Source organism: Siphateles boraxobius, unplaced genomic scaffold (assembly GCF_051911475.1).
Source record: "Siphateles boraxobius isolate OS27281-9 unplaced genomic scaffold, OSU_SipBor_1 65, whole genome shotgun sequence".
Taxonomy (NCBI): domain Eukaryota; kingdom Metazoa; phylum Chordata; class Actinopteri; order Cypriniformes; family Leuciscidae; genus Siphateles; species Siphateles boraxobius.
The window spans coordinates 20588345-20605034 of record NW_027509192.1 but is presented as its reverse complement, the minus strand read 5'-3'; the positions used below and the strand labels follow the sequence as shown (position 1 = coordinate 20605034).

At 43.8% G+C, this 16690-nt stretch overlaps 1 protein-coding gene across 2 annotated transcripts in view; it reads left to right on the top strand.

Moving 5' to 3' along the window:
- The window catches only part of LOC143721194 (anoctamin-9), a 44566-nt gene extending 37393 nt beyond the window's left edge, over positions 1–7173 (top strand). For both annotated transcript variants that reach the window (XM_077211445.1, XM_077211446.1), the window contains exons 17-24: positions 13–110; positions 510–706; positions 1108–1260; positions 5092–5239; positions 5326–5448; positions 5707–5800; positions 5912–6024; positions 6734–7173. In XM_077211445.1, the coding sequence (XP_077067560.1) occupies positions 13–110; positions 510–706; positions 1108–1260; positions 5092–5239; positions 5326–5448; positions 5707–5800; positions 5912–6024; positions 6734–6836 (1029 nt within the window). In that variant the 3' untranslated portion in view covers positions 6837–7173. The remainder of the gene's footprint in view (positions 1–12; positions 111–509; positions 707–1107; positions 1261–5091; positions 5240–5325; positions 5449–5706; positions 5801–5911; positions 6025–6733) is intronic.
- The last annotated feature ends 9517 nt before the right edge of the window (positions 7174–16690 follow it).

The following is a 16690-nucleotide window of genomic DNA, read 5'->3' as shown; positions in this document are numbered from 1 at the left end:
TGTTCAATTCAGTGTCACCCAAGTGGCTGTCTCACAGATTTGTTCATTCAGATGTCTATTATCATGGTACTTAAACAGACCTTCAACAATATCTTTGAATATTCTGGTCCGTAAGTGGAACATTTTTATTGTCTTTGTGTGGTCTGTGCTTTTTATCATTTAACACTGGTGTTAGAAATCAAGATCTTTTTCAGAACCAGTTCCATGTTTTATAAAATACTGACAACCAAACATTTTTATGACGTAAGATTCTGCTACTACACGTTTTCTCTGTTGTGTGTTCTATGTTGACTTAAAATGTTACAGAAAGTAGTATTTCAGTCATATGCTAGTATGTAGTTAGGACCATTTCTTCGTCAAGTATTAAAAATAATAGTTAAGGAACCAGAATCATTACATTTCTTATAATCCTGATCCCTATTTTACACTGCTTCATGTACTTTGTATAACATACAGTAAATGTATAAGAGATAACAAACACCTATTTATACCCTCTAACCCTCATACAGCTGGTTTAGAAGGTGGTTGAACAGGAAAAAGACCCAGAAGCTGCGGAGAAGATGTGCCAAATGCTATAAGAAGGAGTGTATGAGCGCCAAGGAAGGATCCGAACTCTGTGAAAACTGCAAACTCGAAGACCTACACAGAAACTATGGCCTGATTAAAACTGATAGCTTCAGCCTCTTTAATGAGTTCTTGGAAATGGGTACAGATCTTGAAAATATGCTTGAAGATGTAATCGTCATTTTGTGTGCGCGGTTACTACTATTGTTCATTTTTATAATTAGGGATATAACTAAAATCCCTAACTATAAGTATAAAATTTTGGTCAGTAACTCGTCCTACACATTTTATCATTATTGAGATCTCATACCATAGAGACTTGGAGTAGACTTCTTTGATTTGGGCCAGTAGTAAACCCAACACATAGTAAAATACTAATAACCACTTAGCACGCCCTAGCAATCACATAGTAACAGCCTGGTAGCCTCCTACTACACCTGAGCATTGTTGCAGCAAGTTTTGCATAAGCAAACAGAAAATGTATTTTTTCTTTGAAACACAGATGTCTAAAATTAGCATTTTTTGTTTGTTTTACCTTCCCAGTGATGCAGTTCAGTTTTACTACTATCTTCGTAGCAGCCTTTCCTTTGGCTCCATTGTTGGCTCTTCTAAACAACATTATTGAGATCCGATTGGATGCCATTAAGATGGTCAGCCTGGAACGCAGACTTGTACCAACAAAGGCCAACGATATTGGTGAGGGGAAAAAAGGCTCATGCCATTATAAACAGAATATTCATATCATGAGAAATCATTTGATATCAAATAGCTTATGGAACTATGTGAACATACTGTAACTAGCAGAACGGTAACTCAGGTTACGACTGTTATCACGAGACGCTGCGTCAGTAATCAACACATTGGGGAACACCTTCAGCATGACGCCTCTGAAGCCTGTATGGAACTAGTCCAATCTCGATTGGTGTTGTGTCATTACGTCACTGGTGACGCCGCATGTGACGGTGATGCGGAAGCTATAAAAGGACGCCGGATTACAACAGCGTCAGCTTCTGATATGTCGAAGCAAGTCGTTCTCAGGACCACAGGAAGTGTGGCCGATAGACGCAGCATCGGTTACAGTCGTAAGCCCTTTCGAGGGAACTCGCGGTGCGTCGAGAATCGACAAAATTGGGGAACGAAATGCCCACTGCGCCACACTGACTAGTACCCACCCTGGTGTGAAGCAATCTGGCACACTCAAGACTAGAGAACTTGTGAACCCAGTATAGAGGGCAAATCCAAACTATAATGTTTTATTTAGGTGTGTGGGGAGGCCCAGCCGCAGCATCACAGACCTCTTAAAGGGAGACCCTTCTTGCAGGGCTTTAGAGAATGCCACTCCTATAGTTGAGTGGGCTCTTATCTGGAGAGGCGAAGGCATATCTGCGCACCTCGTAAGCTGAAGAAAGTGCCTTTATTATTCATCAGCTAATATTTTGTTTCGAGGCAGGGGAACCATTCTTAGGTGACCCAAAACACACAAGCAGCTGATCTGACTTCCTCCAGCCCAAGGACCTGTGTACATAGTCCTCCAGAGCTCGGACCGGGCATAACAGATTTAGCTTTAGTGATAGCTAGCAGGAAGGCTACCTTCAGGGTTACATATTTCTCGGACACCTCGTCCAAAGGTTCGAAGGGTGCCAGGGATAACCCTTCAAGAACCACTGCCAGGTCCCACGTGGGGACCCTGGTCTGGATGACAGGCCTCATCCTCCTAGCTCCACGAAGGAAACGTACTATAGGTGGGCGTCTCCCCAAAGTGCTCACCCCTAGAGGCGTGTGGAAGGTAGTTATGGCCGCCACATAGACCTTAAGCGTGGACGGGGAGAGCCCGTCAGAGAAGCGACTCTGGAGGAACTCCAGCATTGAAGCCACTGGGCAGTTAACTGGGTCCAACTTCTCTGCACCATAAAATGAATACATTCCATTTTAATGCATACAGTTTCCTTGTGGAGGGGGCTCTAGAGTTTCAGGTGGTCTCAGCAACCTCAGTTGAGAGACCAGCATTTATGAGTTGGTTCCCCTCAGGGGCCAGACCCACAGCTTCCACAGCTCCGGCCGAGGGTGATATATTTTGCCCCCGGCCTGAGACAGAAAGTCCCTCCTAATGGGGATTTGCCATGGAGGGCCTGCTAGGAAAGCTATTATGTCTGAAACCATATTCGGGTTAAAGTTTGAATAAAGTTATTGTCTAGCTAAAGTTAGTTTTGATTGATTCACTTACGTCGCAACAATCATTAGTTATTAACTTAGGGGCCGCCAACACGACACCATTATAACAGAAAACTCTTAATCGGGCTGCTCATTTGCCCAAAACAGTGACTGGTGGCTCGACAACGCAAAACATGAAACAGGTTCCAAGGTACAAGCCCCGAAAAATGTATAATACAGATTTTTTTATCGCTTCCGCGCTGGATTGTACAGAGACATAAACTGCTATCAAGATGACATCTTTTCTGGGAAGCAAGACAATGTCAGGCCTCATTCTGCACATGCTACAACTGAGTGGTTTCTAGACACTCTGCACCATAGAAGGGATGTGCCTGCCTGTTTACTGCAGTCCAGATATGTCTCTTATGGAAAATGTATGACTCATCATGAAAAGGAGAATCAGCGATGACCACAGACTGTTCAGCGGCTGTCTTGTATCAGACAAGATTGGGCAAATATTCCACTAGCAAAACTCAAACAATTATCCTCAACTCCCAAATGATTAAAAAGTGTAATTAAAAGGAAAGGTGATGTGACACAGTGGTAAACATGTCTCTGTCCCAACTTTTTTGGGGTGTGTTGCAGCCATCAAAATCAAAATTTGTTTTGTATATAATTATACAAAATACAATTATGTTGGCCAGTGAAAACATTGGAAAACTTTTCTTTGTACTTTTGTCAGTTAAAAAAAGGTTAAAAAGAATGAACAAATAACAGATTCTTGATTTTATTGCATTTTACAAAATGTCCCAACTTTCTCTGATTTGGGGTTGTAAATTAGGATTTATGGGAAGTTTTCCCGGTTCCAGCTGACCTAATCTATGCAGCCTAACATTGAATTATAGAAGTCTATAATTTGTTATGTGTATGATAGGTCAAAGAGATGTGTTTTTAGTCTAGATTTGAATTGACAGAGTGTGTCTGCTTCCCGGACAATGTTAGGAAGACTGTTCAAAAGTTTTGGTGCTAAATAAGAAAAGGATCTACCGCCAGCAGTGGATTTTGATATTCTAGGTATTATCAACTGGCCGGAATTTTGAGATCGCAATAGACGTGACAGACTTTAATGAAGACTAAGACTTAATTGAAAATGGCTGCCAAAATTAACACTGCTTTGGCTCAAAGGCTATGACCGGGCTTGCAGGAAGCATTCATCTAACTTGCTTTTTCTCAACGCTTCCTGCTTCTCTGCTGGCCAGTCGAGGTTTGAATTGGCCACTGCCCTTGTCAAAACCTCCTGCATCTCCTCGAAGGCAGGAGAATTGGGTGGCGAATCCTCATAGTCTCCTGCCTCGATGCTCAAAATATCTTACTCCTTGGTGCCAGATAATTCGAGCATCGGGTCCTCATGACGGGCAGAAGAAGCTGCAGAATGGGCTTTTCAACCAGCTCCATTTGCGATCCCCATGTGTGCAGACGCCACCTGACCCACAGGGAGCACGAGCCTGGCCTGATTCATCGAACAGGCTCAGGCAGAAGCGTATCGTTCTCAGTGACAGCAGATCACAGTTTGCACAGACAGCGCCCTCGAGCGCTGCCCGTGCATGCTCTACTCCCAGACAAACAACACAGAGCAAGTGTGTGTGTCCCTCGCTCAAATAGCGCGGGCAAGGGGATGCACTGTCTGAATTGTTTCTCTTTATTCACCATATTAATATAAGAGTGAGTGATTAGACAGACAACACCAAATAAGACAATACAGTCACACAGAAAACTTGTTGAAGATCAGAAAGCTGACGCTGTTGTGATTCGGCATCCTTTTATAGCTTCCGCATCACCGTCACATGCGACGTCACGAGTGACGTAATGATGCAACACCAATTGAGATTGGACTAGTTCCATACAGGCTTCAGACGCGTCACGCTGAAGAGATTGCAAGAGATTCTCGACACAGCGTGAGTTCTCTCGAAAGGGAACTCAAAACTTCCTATAAACCCTTTATATAAACAAACTAAAATTGACGTGTTGTCTGAAAGAAACGTCCTGAGCTCCAGTCACTGTGAGGAAATACAATAGTTATTCCTAAATATTACAACAATTATCGATGAGGGTAAAATGTGGCTTTGTTTATTGCCTACAACTCTGAATATCCTTCTGAAGCAACTGAACACCCTCATCATTTCAGTCTTGTTTTAACAGTTTGAGTAGCACATTTCTGTGCAGATTATTTTATGAATCTGTCCCAAAATAATGCAGCTTTGCAAAGAAACTTGACAATAAAAGATGGCAATAAAAATAGAGGATTGTAAATGATCATGAAAAAATATGTGGACCTCAAACAATGTATAAAAAAGACAACTTTTTTTCTCATTTCAGGTGTTTGGACAGAAGTGCTGGAGGCAATTAGTGTGCTTGCGGTCATTGCTAATGGACTGGTCATTGGTATATCCTCTGATTTCATTCCTCGTCTGGTTTACAAGTACTACTATGGGCCTTGTGCGAACGGCAGTGCTACAGGAATTGAGTGAGTTGGACTTGATATTTCACATCTGGTTAATCAACATATTTGCAGCAACACAAATGTGTCTTTCAATCTTTGTTTACTTTCAGTTGTATGGTTGGATACATAAACAACACACTTTCCATTGCTAATATAAGTGATAAGAGAGTTAGTGAAGATTTCACACATCATCAGATGGTCACTTACAGTGGCATAAATGTGACACACTGCAGGTAATATCTATCTATATATCTATCCTAAACACCTTAGGGACTTAGACTTACCAACCTCTCATAACACTCAAGCAACCAAGATAATTTTATTTGTCCATTAGACAAACCAGTCCTGTTTAAGTTGGTGGTTCTTAGTAGTATACTGTTTTTTTCAGCTATAGAGACTACAGAAGTAATGATGACTATAGTATAGTAATTATGGTCATAATCAAACCTCCTGTTTATGTAATTTTTATTTACTGTACTGTTTATTTTCAGCTATAGAGACTACAGAAGTAATGAAGACTATAGTTTAACTAATCAGTTTTGGGTCATTCTGGCTGCACGATTAGTCTTTATCATTCTGTTTGAGGTAATCTGATACATAAAAAAGAACACGATTCCAGATACACAGTAATTACACTAATAATAATAATGAATTGTATATCTCACTCAGTATTTTGATATCTCTCTCTGTGACCAGCATGTAGTTGTGATCTTTAAGTGTGTAGCAAGCTGGTTTGTCCCTACTTCCCCCCTGGATGTGAGAAACGAAAGACTGTATGATAAACTCAGAAGGCTGAAAGAAGAATTGAGGTCAGTAACAAGATCCAATAAAATAACATTTTAATAAAATACAATCTATACATTTGATTTTAGCCAGGGTTTTTTGGTTTAAGAGTCTCAATGATTATGGTTAAACATGATCAAGTGTTAATGATTATTGTGCTGTTCATGTTTAAAAAATGTAGGGCGTTACTGGATTTCATTCATTGCAATGTATTGGAAAGTGAGGCAGGATGTCAGTCACCTGAAAAAAAAAAAAACAGTCGTAATCAAAATTATTCAACCACTGCAAATCAGGGTTATTGGCAAAATTTACAGACTTTCAGCTGTTTGCACTGAACAAATCATACAAAAGGAATTGAAATAGCTGAACGCAACAAATGTTTCAAGTTTGTTTCCCAAATTCAACTGAAAATGCCACTTTTAATGACTTCTGCTGTCTCAAAATTATTCAACCCCCTGAATAGAATCCCTCACAACAGCACAAATCTGCAAAACAGATGTTGTCTCAAATACACCTGGTGGAACTAATCAAGGGCTTCATTAGTTGCACCAGCTGTGCTTGAGCTAAAAGACATGAAATATCTGCACTTAATATACAGTATATATAAAGAGAGAGAGAGTATTCTTAATGTGCATAAATAATGTGAAGTGAACTTTAAAAATGTATATATATATATGTGTGTTGGCTCATGTTATTTATTTATTTCTCTAATTAAAATACTATTCTTTTTTCTAGAGTTAAAAGAGCACAACAGGACACTTTGACCAAACTAAATGAGAATGGTAATGTAAAAAGAACATCTAAACAGAAAAAGGCAAACAAACTAAATAGTATGTGAGACAAATGAGCTAAAACAAGGTGCCCCCACATAAAAATCTTATTTTTATGTAATCTCAAGATTGGAATATTTGGCTGGATGAGTGTATATGTCTTGGTAAGCATTGATACAGTTGCATGAATTGTATATAATTTTGTATTTTTCAGCATGGAAACCCATTAGTTGCATTTTATAAGATGTATATATAAAACAAATATGTGACCTCTTATACTCATGATAAATGGCATGGTTATATAATTCAGTTATTTTGTGAAATACTGTATAAAAATAGAGCCAATGAAAGTGCTGTGGTTTCTGTTTCTGTCAAAATGTAATTGAATAAAATTAATAAAATTGATGTCTTGACCTCAGAATTGATTCCACCAACATTTGCACTAAATGGATAAGGAACACAAATAAATGAATACAACCTTATAGACTAATTTGAAAAATATATGCCATGACAGTTGTACAGCAATGCCATTGTTGGAGAATTTTTATTTGATCAGCAGTGTAAAATTTGAAACAGATGAAATGATAGTAATACATTTTCTAAAAAGATTTTTCTCCTTTGTCATAATTTTAAAAGTTTTCCTAATTCGATTTTTCCCATGAACAGAAATAAAGAAATCTTGCGTCGTTTTTTCATATTTTTATCTTTGTTTTCATCACACTTTGTCCTAATCCGCCAAATGGAAAAACAATTAAACCAAAATGAAGAAACGTGCAAATACATGGGTGGGAATGAAACGCCCCTTTCCGCTGATTGGTCAACAAGAGATCAAGCCGTGCACAGTTGCATAGATTATTACAGAGTTTATTGCAACTACATTGAATCTATTTCTCATCAAACAGCCAGACTAAGGCCTTGTCCACACGGACACAGGTATTTTTATAACCGTGACTTTTTTTACGCGGTTCGGCCGTTCGTTTACAGGGAAACGCAGTATCAGGTCACTGAAACTGAACATTTTTGAAAACCCCTGCCAGGGCATAGGCGCCGATTTATGTTCCCTTTCGAGAGGTCTCTCCTATTGCGTAAGTAGCTTACGCTATGGGAAAACTCCTTTTCTAGAGAATATTGAAGTCTTTATGTAAAACGCATTGCAGCTGCACAGCTGACAGCAATGAACGAAGGAAGCTCGGTCATTGGCTGGCTGCGGCAACTTGCTCGAACCAATGACGGGCGACTCTGAATGCGCGACCAATGAGCGCGCTTCGCGCCCGCGCGCGTCAGAGCCCGCCAAGATGGGCGTGGCCAAGAGCTATTTATTGGGCGCCCCGTCATGAGAGTTCTTTAGATTTAATCTCCTTCAGCGAACACCTTCTTCGCTGGATCCTCCGGATTATTGAAGCTTTCGCCGCCGTCGAAAAGCGTACCAGCGGGATTGCTACGAGGACGTCGGCACCTTCAGCCGCCTTCGAACGCCATCCTACTGAGCCATCCGGCGTGCCACACACGCAAGTATCTTTACATCTGTTCGCCCCGCGACACTTGTAAAAGAGCTATTTTCTGAGGCGTTGTTTCAAATGCCTTCCTGCGCGTCGTGCAGAGACCTTCTCCCGGACGGGGATCGTCACATCATCTGCGCTCGCTGCCTGGGCCGGGACCACGCAGAAGCTGCTTTGACCAAGGGCGGATGCCCGGAATGTGATGACCTGGGTCTCTCCGCACTGCGGGCTCGCCTCGCCGCTTTCGCTGTGAGCGAGCCCATCGCCGCCACCCCTCTGTTTGAGCCGCGCACTAAGAAAAAGCGCCGCTCACAGAGGCTTCCTGAACCGGAGCTCAGTGACGTCACGCCGAGCCAGTCTCCGTGTGCTTCACCGCCGCTCTTGCCTTCCCCACCGCCGGTTCAGTTCACCCAGCCGGACCCACACCCCTCTAGCAGAGCGGTGGGCCTTGTGACTTTCGGCGCGTCCCAGGACGATGGGTGAATGGATGACAGCTTGTCCATCGACGCTGCATCGGACGACTGGCCGGGCTCCACTCTCTACCCCGCCCCGTCGACGCTAGCTAGCACGAGCGGGGGCTCCACCATGGATACGGAGATTATCCGCGTCCTCTCGAAGGCCGTAGAGGACCTCGGGCTCGATTGCTCGATTGGTCTTCTCCCGAAGAACCAACCCGAAGCCGACTGGATGAGTGGTTTCTGCAGGGGCGCCAGCAGGCCCCTCGGCAAAGGCCTTCTCCCTTCTTCCCGGAAGTTCATGACGAACTCACCAAGTCATGGAAAGCCCCCCACTCTGCGCGTCTGAAGCCTTCTTTTTCTTCATCGCTCTCCTCTGTGGACGGCGCGAAGGAAAGAGGCTACGAGGGAACGCCGCCCCTCGAGGAGGCCGTGGCCAATCATCTCTGCCCGCCCTCCACCACCGGATGGAAAGCCAAAGCTTGCCACCCCTCGAAGCCCTCCCGCACTACTTCTGCTCTCGCCGGTCGCGCCTACACCGCCGCCGGCCAAGCTGCATCAGCGCTTCACTCAATGGCAGTACTTCAAGTGTTCCAAGCCAAGCTTCTCCGCTATATGGACGAGTCTGGCCCCGAACCCGAAGCCTTTAAGGACCTACGCAGCGCAACTGATATAGCTCTGCGAGCCACGAAGGCCACCGCCCAGTCTATTGGCCGCGCCATGGCTAATTTGACTGTTCTCGAGCGCCATCTGTGGCTGACTCTGACGGAGATGAAGGACGCGGATAAGGCGCCGTTTCTCGACACGCCTATCTCAACCAGCGGGCTGTTTGGACCGGCGGTTAAAGGTTTCGCCGAACGCTTCACTGAGGCCCAGAACGCTTCACAAGCTATGCGCCATTTCCTGCCCAAGCGCTCCAGCTCATCGCAGAGCAGACAGAGACCGCCACAGCCGCAGCGGGCTAGAACAGCTCCCATCGCCTCTCAGCCCGCGCCTCAGGCTGACGCTCGACGGCGCTCACGCTCCCACAACCGCAAGCCGCCTCTTGAGCGACGGGGTCTGCGGCCCAAGATTGTGCTGAACCCTGAGCCTCGAAAGCCGTCCTGGCCACAGGAATGAGAAGAGAGAGTGCGTGTCTCGCAAAAGCCGGACCACTCTCTCTGCAAAAGCTCAAACATTACCCAGTCCCCTTACAGGCGACTGGAAATGTCCATACAGCAGTCAATGGGCCAGTCACAGAGCTCGCTCACCTGCAAACAAACGCCGTTTTTACGGCGACGCACAGAAACCACAAAAAGAGTCTTTTTCTGCCTGTGTCACTAAGGGTTCACATGTCCACAAAGTGTGCATTCCCAGATACTGTCAAAACAGTGCCAAATTCATTCCCAGCTAAGGCTGCGCGCCCCATGAATGTAGATCACGTGCCTACGGTCATGTACGCACCACTACACACAAGCACTGTTCACACAGTTATGAATTCATCCCAGTAAAAGCGGGAGTTTTTACAGACATTTTACAGACATAGCGCGCGCTGTTGTAATCACACACGCGCCCATTCACTCAGCTGCTCAGCGCGGGCCCGCGCCTCTGAGAGCTACGAGCTCAGGCGATTCGCTGGCCGGGTCCCTACGTCACAGCGGCCCGCCCCTAGCCTATATTCAGCCCATATCTGTACACGCAGCGGCAGGGGAAAACATTCCAGATATGCCGAAATGGGTGTTGAATATAATAAAGCACGGATACTCGCTCCAGGTCGCTCGCAGACCACCACATTTTACGACTGTGGTCGAGACGAAAGTGAGAAAGGAGTGTTCACATGTTCTACGCACCGAGGTGCGCTAATTAATAGAAAAGGGCGCTGTGGAAACTGTTCCCCCCTCTATGAGTGGGGCAGGTTTTTACAGCCGCTATTTTCTCGTCCCGAAAAAGGATGGCGGTCTCCGCCCCATCCTAGATCTCAGACACCTGAACAAAGCACTGCTGATTCGCTCGTTCAGAATGTTAACAACCAAACATATCCTCGCGCAAGTACGCCCAGGAGATTGGTTTCTCTCAGTGGATCTGAAAGATGCTTACTTTCACATTCCAATAGCGCCTCATCACAGGTCTTTTCTGAGATTCGCTTTCGAGGGACAGTCTTACCAGTACACAGTACTTCCATTCGGCCTGTCCCTGGCTCCCCGTACATTCACAAAATGTATGGATGCAGCACTTTCCCCCTTGAGACGAAGGGGAGTGCGAATACTGAATTATCTCGACGATTGGCTGGTCCTAGCACAATCAGAGAGTCAGTTAATAACACACAGATCTTGGATTATCAGCCATCTAGAATGCCTGGGTCTAAGGATCAATTTTTCAAAAAGTATACTATCTCCCAGCCAGAAGATTTCTTTCCTGGGAATAGTTCTAGACTCGATGCAGATGACAGCTTGTCTCTCATCAGAGCGCTCGCTCACCATCCGGCGCCTTGCAACATCATTCAGGGCGGTCGCGCGCGCCCCCGTCAAGCGGTTTCAGAGGATGCTAGGTCTCATGGCCTCAGCATCGGCCATACTCCAGCTAGGGTTGTTGCATATGCGTCCTCTCCAACGCTGGCTCAAGAGCCGCGTCCCGGCTCACGCGTGGCGTTCGGGCCACCTTTTAATCAGAGCGAACCACGGCTGTATAAAAGCCCCGACGCACTGGTACCAGTCAGGCGTGAGTCTGGGTGTGAACACAAGGAAAGATGATCACAACAGATGCCTCCAAAATCGGTTGGGGAGCCCTTTACGAGGGCAGGCCTGTCTCCGGCTTTTGGTCAAACCCGGAGAAGCGCCTACACATAAAATGCCTGGAGATGAAAGCGGTCGCTTTGGCTCTCAGAGCCCTGCTTCCACATCTAAAAAACGAACACGTCCTGGTCCAAACGGACAACATGACGGTAGTGTTGTACATAAATCGCCAGGGTGGACTTAGGTCGAGCTCCATGCATTCAATGGCCTGGAGACTCATCTTATGGTCCCAGCACAACTTGCGCTCGCTGAGAGCAGCGCATGTGCCAGGCGCGCTGAACCAAGGGGCAGACATGCTATCCAGAGACAAGATTCTCCCAGGAGAATGGGCTCTCAACCCGCTGACGATTCAGTGGTTATGGAAAATCTTTGGCGAGGCGAAGGTCGACCTCATCGCCTCCAAGGAGAATGCACACTGCTCTCTTTTCTTCACGAAAAGCACGGACGCACTCGCCCAGAGCTGGCCGAGCCGCCCCTTATATGCTTTTCCCCCGATCGCGATGCTGCCGCAGGTCATCAGTCGGGTCAGAGAGGAGAAAAACGCAGTGCTCCTGATAGCCCCACTCTGGAAGAACCAAACATGGTTTCCAGAATTGATGCAAATGCAATCTGCACCACGGCCGATTCCACTGAGGCCAGACCTCCTCAGTCAGGCCAGCAGGATGATATATCTCGAAAGATATATCTCGAAAGGGAACGACTCGGTTACTTTCGTAACCTCGGTTCCCTGAGAGGAGGGAACGAGTATTGCGTAAGCTGCCGTGCTTGTGCGTGGTTAGTTCGCTTAAGTCGTTTTAACCTAAAGAACTCTCATGACGGGGCGCCCAATATATAGCTCTTGGCCACGCCCATCTTGGCGGGCTCTGACGCGCACGGGCGCGAGGCGCGCTCATTGGACGCGCATTCAGAATCGCTCCGTCATTGGTTCGAGCAAGTTGCCGCAGCACAGCCAATGACCGAGCTCCTTCGCTCATTGCTGTCTGCTGTGCAGCTGCAATGCGTTTTACATAAAGACTTCAATATTCTCGATAAAAGGAGTTTTCCCATAGCATAAGCTACTTACGTAATACTCGTTCCCTCCTCTCAGGGAACCGAGGTTATGTTAGTAACCGAGTCGATTCATTTTCTCTATAGGATATTGATTTTCAGCCATAATGTCAAAACCATCCGAGGTAGACTGACCACAAGCTACGAGGTTGTGAAATGAAAGTGTCTGCTCCTATAAAAACCACAAGTTAGTATAAAATCAACCTTCTTTTAAGAAAAACGTGTTTTATTTGCGATCTTCTGGAGAAATACTACACTACCCACAATCCTAAGCATAACACTGACGTCTCTGATTGGTTGAACTCGCGGTTACCATGGCGACGTTTACCTCCCCCGCGAACGGCTTAAGTGATCTGAAGTATAGACCTTATGCACCATAGAAACGATGGGGCCGCCATCTTTAGAATATTGTCTTTGAACTTCCGTTTTTGCGGTCGCTCTGTATATTTCAATGGCATCGCTGTCCAGGAGTAATTAGCCGGTGACTTTGATTTACTTATTGTAGAGTTAACGAAAGTTATCATGAGCATTGTAATGTTTATCATAAGCATTGTAAGCATATGTCTTAACAAATGGACCTTTGAAATTTTTTAAACGAGCCGTTCATTCATAACTACGCAAGATCGCATGTGAAAATACAGATCGGAATTAAGTCAAAAGACAACGAGCTCAGCGCTGAAAAGGGCCGTGGCTACAAAAGGTCTATAAAGGGTTTTCACTACACGTCATCAATCCGGAAGTCGGCTATTTTGGAGGCACTGAACGTAAACAATGCCACTGAACTAAAGGACTTGCATATTTGGCTGATTATTGCTGCTGAAAAATGGTCGTGTTTTGGTCTGTACGAATCGTTCGCACCGGGAAAAAATATTTTGAGTTCTATAGACTGACAAAAGTTAAAGAGAAGAGTGCAAAAAATGGATGAAAGAAGGCGTTTGTGGTTAAGAGAGGCACAGCATTAGCCACGTGTAAATGAAGCATTGACTATGGCTAAAATGTTGACGTAAAGTAGTTAACTATGGCTACATTCACACTGTCAGTCCAAATCCGATTATCTTTGTATCCGATTGGAATCTGATCTAAAATGATGTACACACTATGTATCGCAACTGTTCAGATCCAATTTGTGTGTTCATGCTGCTCTTTGGTAATATGGCAATGACGTTGCGTTGATGGAGGGGTTTGCATTTGCAATTTATTTGAATTTTACAACATGTAAATGTGTAGCCGCCGTGCTGGACTACTGCGTCTTGAGCTGCCCAGATAGCAAACAGTCATTAAAACTATGTTAAATCAACATTCCGTTGTCAACATTAAGTCATTGAATCAACATCGAACTCTGATGTTGATTCTACATCATTTTGCACCCTGTTTTAATATTGAAACAACATTGAAATCCTGTCCATAGATCAACGGAATTTCAATGGTATTTCAATTATCAGGAATATTGAAACAATGTTGAAATTTTAACTGAACTAAGGATCAACGTGATTTCAATGGAATTTCAATCGTTTTTAAATGTTAATTTTAAATGTAATGCCATAAATTAAATAGCCTGCTTTATCTACAGCCAGGATGTTAAAAAATAATGGAACATTTGAAATCTTGTATAAAACACTGAACACACCACACAAACAAATTCATTTTTATTAGCCTTTTTATTTAATTAATTGTAGGCAACTCTTTACACTTTACACTTCAATGTCCTCTGACGCCTGAATATTTTGTCGTCCAGTCCCTCCTGCCCGGTCTGGCACATGTGAATTAGGTGACGGCGGCTGTCCCCGTCTGCTGAATAAGAGCACCTAAAACAGAAAATAAAATCACAATGCAAAAAATTAGCATTTAAGTTAAACAGGAGATTATATTTATTTGTATTGGTAGCCTACATTCGTGCCGCGAGATTAAGTATGTAACGTGGGGATAAGCCCTCCCAAGTCCCCCCTTGACGCCAGGCCTGGTTGTCAGGCGCTATAACAGTGCGTGAAAAATCGTGAAATCGGATAAGCACTAGTACATTCATATTTTGGATTTGTATTAGCCTACGACGAGATGGTCTAATCGGCATTCCCAGTTACAACTCGAGACAGTTTTGCATTGAATAAAGTAAAGTAAGTCATGTCTTCTGTGTAATTCTGGCCCGCCGCGGTCACTTCTGTGGGTAGCGCTAGGTGGAGCACTGCTAGCGTTGGTTCCGCCGGTGTTTTCTGGCGGTCAGAAGAAATAGCGGTGCTGTGTTAATAGATTTCACGACACAACCAATGGGTAGGCTACAGACATGTATTTTGAGCTAAATATCACAAAAATAGACTGGACTCGGAGGTTTTGCTAACTTTATAACCTAGAAGAGAACTACAAAGTAGGCCTAGGCTACTTTTGGCAGATTTTGACACACTGGTAAAACAAAAATCTATTTCCTGCAGCACTGCGTCGGTTACACTAACCATCATGTTAACGATCAGCCTATCAGTATTTGATTTGGTACAATTCATTCATATCAAACATTAAGCAAGCTTACCTTTAGGCTTGTGCCAAGGGTCCAGAAATGAGCTGTGTCCAGTGCAGTACGTTGGTATAACACCCGTTGATCTCCCGGTCAACCAAAAATCTATTGATTTTCAATCATATTTCCCGGTCAACTATATATCGATGCATTTTCAATCATATTTCCCGGTCAACTATATGTCGATGCATTTTCAATCATATTTCCCGGTCAACTATATGTCGATGACTTTTCAACAACAGCGTCATTTCCCGGTCAACTATAAATCAATGACTTTTCAACACATTCAGCCATTGCCCGGTAAACTAAATATCAATGCTTAATCAATCATAAAGATATCTATAGATCAATGTTGTTCCAATATCGTTGCCATCAACATTAATAACATCAGGTTTTCATCGACAGGGTAATGGTGATTCAACATTAATTTTGCATTGAAATTTCAATATCAACCATAATGATGATTCAGATGGAAAAACAATGTTTATTCAATGTTGGCTTGCTGTCTGGGTGCAGAACTGTAGAAGGCTGGTATGCACAGCTTTTTTTCTGCACTCTTGTCTACGCCGGTTTCAAAATATGTTTAAAAAATAATAAGTTTCTGCTTGTCCGGCACTTTGAAATAGGTTTTCAAACCACATATGGATGTAGCTTGAAACTTTTTTTTTGGACTGACAATCTGAACGTAGCCTAAGTCGGGATAAGAAATAGAAGGAAGAATAGCGGTAAGGGCTAGAGAAGCTAACTTTAGCTCGTTCGGATCTTTACCACATATTAACTTTAGTTCGTCAAAATTCCGCACTCTTTCTTAAGTCCTTCTCTATATGATTTTGCTGCTTCCATGTGTTAATTTCCGTAGTTTATACATCATAAATTAGTGTAACAATGTGTTCAGTACATAAACAGTGGAATCCATGCTGTTGTTTACATCCGAGTACTCCAATATGGCTCATCCGGATAACTGACCAAATCGTGACGTAGGTGCAAACCCTCTAATACCGGTAGTTTATTTGTTTCTACCTTTGCCTTTTTTGCCGTTAAGTTAAAATGTTATTTTGAGCAGGAAAAGAATTTTAAGAGGAAAATGAAACGTACATATGCCAGTGGTGCTGAAAAACAAAAGATATCGGACAACAAAAGAAAAGCTTTATTCAGTCTACCAAAAGTGACCTCTTTCTTTGGTCCAGGCGAGATGACAAAATCGCTGGACAAAGATGAGCTTATCAGGGCATTCTCAGCACTCAAACACAGAATGGTGGATTTCTAAACAGGTGAAATCTACGCCTGCCGTCCGGTGAGCTCAGCTGTCCACGGTGCTGAAATAACGCGGAGCCCATCATTATTTATGATAAGTTCGGTTCAGTGTCAGACACGTTTTCTTCTTTGCTTTTTTTCTGCTCTATTATGTTTATGTTTTATATATGGGTAGGGCCCATTATTAGTTATTGAAACGGGCCCCCGGATGCATAAGGTGATAGATAATATATATAAAAAAATACTCTTCATCTCTGGATTTATTTTTCAAAGTGTTATTATAGTCTAACCTTGAATTGATTCTGCGCTGCACTACAATGTAGCTTATCCATTCTCTCCGCACTGTCAAGTGCGGAGAGCATGTTCGTCACACAGATTGTGTGTATTTGGAAC